Source organism: Camellia sinensis, chromosome 5 (assembly GCF_055761805.1).
Source record: "Camellia sinensis isolate YWXY chromosome 5, ASM5576180v1, whole genome shotgun sequence".
In the NCBI taxonomy this organism is placed as follows: Eukaryota; Viridiplantae; Streptophyta; class Magnoliopsida; order Ericales; family Theaceae; genus Camellia; species Camellia sinensis.
The window spans coordinates 209,709,510-209,715,308 of record NC_138965.1 but is presented as its reverse complement, the minus strand read 5'-3'; the positions used below and the strand labels follow the sequence as shown (position 1 = coordinate 209,715,308).

The 5,799-nt window shown below is 30.2% G+C and overlaps 1 protein-coding gene across 2 annotated transcripts; it reads left to right on the top strand.

Moving 5' to 3' along the window:
• The first annotated feature begins 466 nt into the window (after positions 1-466).
• Positions 467-5,248, top strand: LOC114297009 (putative inactive poly [ADP-ribose] polymerase SRO2). Of its 2 annotated transcripts, none has more exons than XM_028241349.2 (5): positions 467-1,273; positions 3,042-3,280; positions 3,644-3,780; positions 3,885-3,980; positions 4,970-5,248. In XM_028241349.2, exons 1-5 carry the CDS (start codon positions 816-818, stop codon positions 5,045-5,047), a joined length of 1,008 nt encoding a protein of 335 aa, XP_028097150.2. In that variant the 5' UTR covers positions 467-815; the 3' UTR covers positions 5,048-5,248. The 2 variants fall into 2 exon arrangements, with proteins under 2 accessions (XP_028097150.2, XP_028097151.2); XM_028241350.2 differs by having other exon boundaries at positions 503-1,273; positions 4,973-5,248.
• Positions 5,249-5,799: the final 551 nt, after the last annotated feature.

Here is a 5,799-nt window from a genome sequence, read left to right as displayed (position 1 = left end):
TAACTTTTATAAATTAATTTAATTTTTTTTAACAGTTACAAATTACTATTATAGGAGAATTATAATACAATGGGAATAAGAAAAATTTACAAAAAAAATATGTGGAGTACAAATAATTTTACAATGAAATGCAAGTAAAATATTGTGAGGATGCAAGTTTCATGTTTGTATAAAAATAAAAAAAAAAACTATATCCCACCGACATATAATTGCTCCTATAATTATCAATCCAAATACAAATTGAACACGTGCCCACCTCTAGTTTATCTATAATTTAATTACATAAGGTATATTACATTAATTTCAACAGGTCAAACCTAAATCCGGAAGCAAAGAAAAGCGTGAGGGCTACTCTGTTTATTTCCTTGTAAAAGAAAAAAAAAAAAAAAAGCCGGCACGAAAGCTATGTTTACCGCCACAAACCGCCAAGACCCTACAGAACCCTTAACCGAATCGAATTAGTGCGACAGTCGGTGCCTTTTCCCCATTCCTTCGCTTACACGTACAGAAAACAAACACGTACTCATACACGTATTCACAAGTCGGTCCTCTCTCTCTCTCTCTCTCTCCAAGCAAACTCGGCCTACATAAAACCGGAAACCCACTTCAAAGTTCAAATCCGATCTTCCCTCTCTCTCTCTCCCTCCCTATATAAAACCCGAAACCAACTTCAAACCCAATCTTCTCTCTCTTTCTCTCTCTCTCTCTCTCTTGAATCTTCAAATTCGCATCAAAATTTTCACTACTTTCGATTTTTTTTTTGTTGGGTGAATACTTTCGATTCTTCGTTATACAAATAAAGAAAAAAAATTGGTATGGATCGCATTAGTTTGGAAGATCAAGTTTCAATGACAGTGGACGACAGAGAAATTGTAGATACAGATTCTGAAATCGATTCGCCTTGCTTGGGTTCCGAGAAAATTGGGGTTTTTACTCGGAATGGATTGACCAGAGTGGAGGAGTGGAATGGAGACTATGGAATCATCAAGAAGAGCTTTCTCAAGGGAATGGGACAGTTTATGGAGGACACGAACGTTGTTGCGATACATAGGAACTCGAATACGAGCTTGACGGGGCGAGCGAGGATGGAGAGTTTTCGGATATTTGCGGAGGCGGTGGCGGAGAAAGAAGGCGGCAATGGGAATGTCAAGTATGGGTGGTTTGGGGGTTCGAGAGATGAGATTTGTGAGATTGTAAATCATGGGTTTAGCAATTGCAGAGAATCTCCTGGGTTTGGGGTTCATCTTTCTCCTGCAAATTTTGCCATTGATAGGTAAGCTTCAATTCACCCAAATTCTCATTCATCCCCTTTGATTAGGATACAAATAAGATTATTTCAATCTAGGCATGTTTGGGAAGATAGGATTTTGTTTTCTCGTATTTTTTTTACTAAAATAAAGGGTAAATTACAAATATGAGATTCGATTAAAATATAAATAATTCATAATTAATTTTATAATAAATAGTCTCTTTTATTAATAAATTACTAATTCAATTAATAGTTTTTGGTAATATTAAAAATATGTTTTAATTAATAATTTAGATAATTTTATTATTATATAGAAGGATAATTATAAATCTTATTTTTTAATTAATTCTGTTAAATAAAAAATATTAATAAAGAAATATTTGTAATTTTTTAAATTGCAGAGACAATTTATATTTTAAACAAATGTGTTTGTAATTTATCTTAAAATAAAAAGTGAAAAAATTATCTTAAAAGTGAATTTCTAAAATTGCCCCTATTTGAGTTGAGTTTGTCTGCCTATAGATTTGTCCTTTAATGATTTTTTTATATTAAAATATGATGAGGAAAAAAAAAAATGAAGGTAGCCTTTGGTTTATTTTTTTTAAATTTTAAATAATAATTTGGATTAAAATTTATAATCAAATAAATTTTTAAAATACAATTTAAAATTACATTCAAAATTTTTGTATTCTGTTTTTTATTGTTATTAATCAATCAAGCAACCATTTTTCTTTCTCATCTATCCTCTCCCCTCTCACATTTTCTCATATTTTATACATCAATCAATATATATATATATATATAAATTATGTTAAAATTATTTTCAAAATTCATAACCAAACAATTTTTTCTTTTTAAATCATGATTTAAAAATTCAAAACTTAAAATACAATTTCACACTCAAATTATAATTCTAAAACTAAACCAAATGGATCCAAAGTATTTAGGAATGGTTTTTTTTTTAAAAAAATTTTAACCAAAAAAAACGTGTAAAAAGTAAAGTTAATTTTTTTTTTAAAGTGAATTTTGCCTTTTTTTACTATAAATAAAAAGTATAAGAAAGTAGTAGAAAATGTAAGAAAGAGGGAGAAAAAAAAAATTTTGAAACTCTTCTTAGGTTTGTTTTTTAGTATGAGATTTTTTTTTTTTAAAGTGAATTTTCCCTTTTTTACTATAAATAAAAAGTATAAGAAAGTAGTAGAAAATGTAAGAAAGAGGAAAAAAAAAAAAAATGAAACTCTTCTTAGGTTTGTTTTTTTAGTATGAGAATGATGGAAATATAAAAAAAAATTCTTATACAATTCATATTATTTAGGTTTTAGTGTCTTATGAAAAACAAGAAAATTTATTTTTTTTGAAAATAGCCAACTGTTATAATTTTCTTTAAAAAATTTCATCTTAACCAAATGCAACCTAAAAAAATTTCACTTTTTATCATATTTTTGTTCTAATCAAACCGACCCTTTTATACTCATTAACTATTTTCGTTAGAAAACAAATTTTCCTGTACTTTTTGCCCGTAAAGGGGAAAAAAATTTAAAGTCAAATTACTATATTGATATGAATTGTAGAAGAAATTTATTTTTTTGAAAATATATATTTTTCACCGTATCCATTCTAAACAAACCCAGAAAAAGTTTTTTTTTCCCCCCTTGTATTTTCGACCACTTTTATTCAAATCAAGCTCATCAATTTTGTCATTCAAAATTTCAGTTACTTGCCTACCCTTTTTTTCAGTTGATTGAATAATTTCAATGTCTCATTCTTTGTAACAATTTGTGTGTTTTTGTAGTTTGTTATCATCTCCTATGGATGAAGATGGATTAAGGCATATGTTACTGTGCCACGTAATATTGGGGAAGATGGAAGAAGTGCGTGCTGGTTCAAAACAGTTCCAACCAAGTTCTAAGGAATTTGATTCTGGAGTTGATAATCTCTCATCACCAAGAAGATATATAGTTTGGAGCGCATACATGAATTCACACATTTTACCCAGTTACATTGTCAGTTTCAGAGCTCCCTCTCTCAGAGGTATGCAATCTAACTAGTCTTCTGTTTTACATATAGGTCGGTATGTATCAACTTTTTGACCTTCTGATATTGATAAATACGAGTAAGAATGAAAAGCACGTGAAACGATACATATCAGTTGTTGATTCATGGTTGATACAGCTATTCACAATTCATATGAAAGATTCGACTGTCATGAAGTTCCGAATGACTTTAAAAATTTCACGACTTCTACAATGTGACCTATACTCATTCGTCTCCTAATGCTACTATTTAAAACCATGCTTCGAAAGATTTGTTTGCCTTAATTCATTTGGTTTTTGCTGTTAATTAATTATATGTTTTATTGCTTAACTCATTTGGATTTTTCTGTTATTTGTTTAGGATTTGGAAGAATTCAAACACCAGTCTTGAAACCCAATTCGCCATACATGAAGTTTCCTACTCTGTTGTCCATGCTTTCCAAATTTTTGCCTCGCTCAAAGATGGTTTTGATTACCAAATACCACAATGATTACCGAGTAAGTTCTGATTTTTTATTTTCTTCTCTGCATACGGATATTGTGGTATGTTCTTTTTTCTTCGTTTCAGTCCTTGTCGTTTTTAATTATGCTTTTGGTAACAGGAAAATAAGCTATCGCGCAGCCAACTGATACAAAGATTGAGGCAACAAGCCGGGGACGAGCTGTTAATGGATGTAATCAAATCTTACAGAAACAAGGTACGACTTCTCATGTGATGTTTGGCTATAATTATCATATTTAGGCTTCAAAGTTCTGAATGCTGCATAATTGAGATGGCTATGGTCGGTGTGGTAATGTCTGAAAATGAGTTTCATGGCCTTTTTACAAGTTACATTATGAAAATATTGACAACATTGTTAGGCACTTCATTGATTTTAAGGCACAAGAATGCATGATTCTTTAAAACTCGGGGACATTGGCGTCAAACCTGATAAAGATCTGATAGTCATGCCATGTTTGTTAATGATGAATAATTCATGGATGTTAGTTCAAGATTGAGCCAAGTGAACTGTGCGAGTTTGGATTTGAAGTCCTTCATGAATGTTTAGTAGTAGTAAGAAGAACAAAATCTTTTTTTTTTTTGGGGTAAATTACAAACACACCCTTGTGGTTTACTTAAATTAGAAATTAACCCCTGTGGTTCTAAAAATTACACTATGCTCTCTAAGGTTTCTAATTTCATAACAAATAGATCATTCTGTTAATAAATCATCAAGTTAATTAACAGTTTTTAATAATGTTAATTAAAAAATTTAGATAATTTTATTATTGTATAGGTAAACAGTTACAAATTTCACTTTTTCAATTAATGCTGTTAAATAAAAAATTTTGACAGTGAGGTATTTGTAATTTTCAAACCACAGGAGACAATTCATATTTTAAGCAAACCTCAGGGGATATATTTGTAATTTACCCTTTTTATTTTTAGCATGAAGCTTAACTTGGCTAAGTATGACTTTTTTATTTTAGGATTCTATGCCAAACCATTTGCTGTAATTTCTGCAGCTGAAAAAATTTGATTATTCTGAAGATTCCACTTATACATTATTATTTTTCAGCTTTAGAATAACTGCAACAAACAGATTTGTGTTTATTAATATGTTATCTTGGGTTCGATTAGTCGTGTTCCCCATTATTCCTTCATTCAACATCCTAATGTCCTAAGAGCAATTCTGGTTGTGTTCAGCAGCAAATCAAGTCAAGAACAAGAACTTTGGCTTCAATGGATCAAAGTAATACAGGGAGGTTTGCAGCAGTTGCCTGAGTGGCCAAGAGGCAACAAAGCAAGGTGTGATATTGGTGTCTTCATCAGTCGTCGCGTTCAACCTTGAGAGATTTTAGCCTAGTACTGTTCAATTTCATTGTTACTGATTTTTCAATTGCTTGTTATAGATTTTCTTTTTTCTTTTGATTCAATTGAAAAGGTCATGCTCCACCAAATAATCCCAGTTATTTTTCTGCTCAAGTAAGTTTTGGTTGACGTGGGCATTCTATTGGTGGCACTAGCATTTTAGTTTCCAATTCATAGGAGAGAATGTCAATGCAACTTTTCAGTAGTCTTCTAAACAAATTGACTTAAATATGACTACAATGTAGCCCTACTTAACAGAGAAATTTCACTCAACAAAGCACGTTGGCCATCACAAAGACAAGTTATATTGCATTTTTCAGGTTATGCTCCTAAAAAAAAAAAAAAAAAAAAAAAAAGTCATAACCAAATATCACATAAAAAATAAATAAAGCCTTTTTTTAATCATAATTAAATAATAATTAAAGTAAGTCATAATTAATATTATAAATGTGTCATACTTAACATTATAATAAATTAATATCACAATAATTATAATCAAAGACATAGATGTGTTGTTTATTATAGAATCTCCCATATAAACCGCAAGACCGCACGCCCATGTTCACAAACGATTTCTCGTTCACATTAAAATACTTAAAAAATAAAACATCCAGAAGAAACTCACATTTAGTTGAAAAATGGATCGGGCTTGGTCAAATTGGTGT

Coding starts and splice junctions, on each gene's coding strand:
- LOC114297009 (XM_028241349.2), top strand. CDS start 816: ATGGATCGCATTAGTTTGGAAGATCAAGTTTCAATGACAGTGGACGAC. Junction 1,274..3,041: donor GCAAATTTTGCCATTGATAG/GTAAGCTTCAAT, acceptor GTGTTTTTGTAG/TTTGTTATCATCTCCTATGG. Junction 3,981..4,969: donor TCAAATCTTACAGAAACAAG/GTACGACTTCTC, acceptor GGTTGTGTTCAG/CAGCAAATCAAGTCAAGAAC.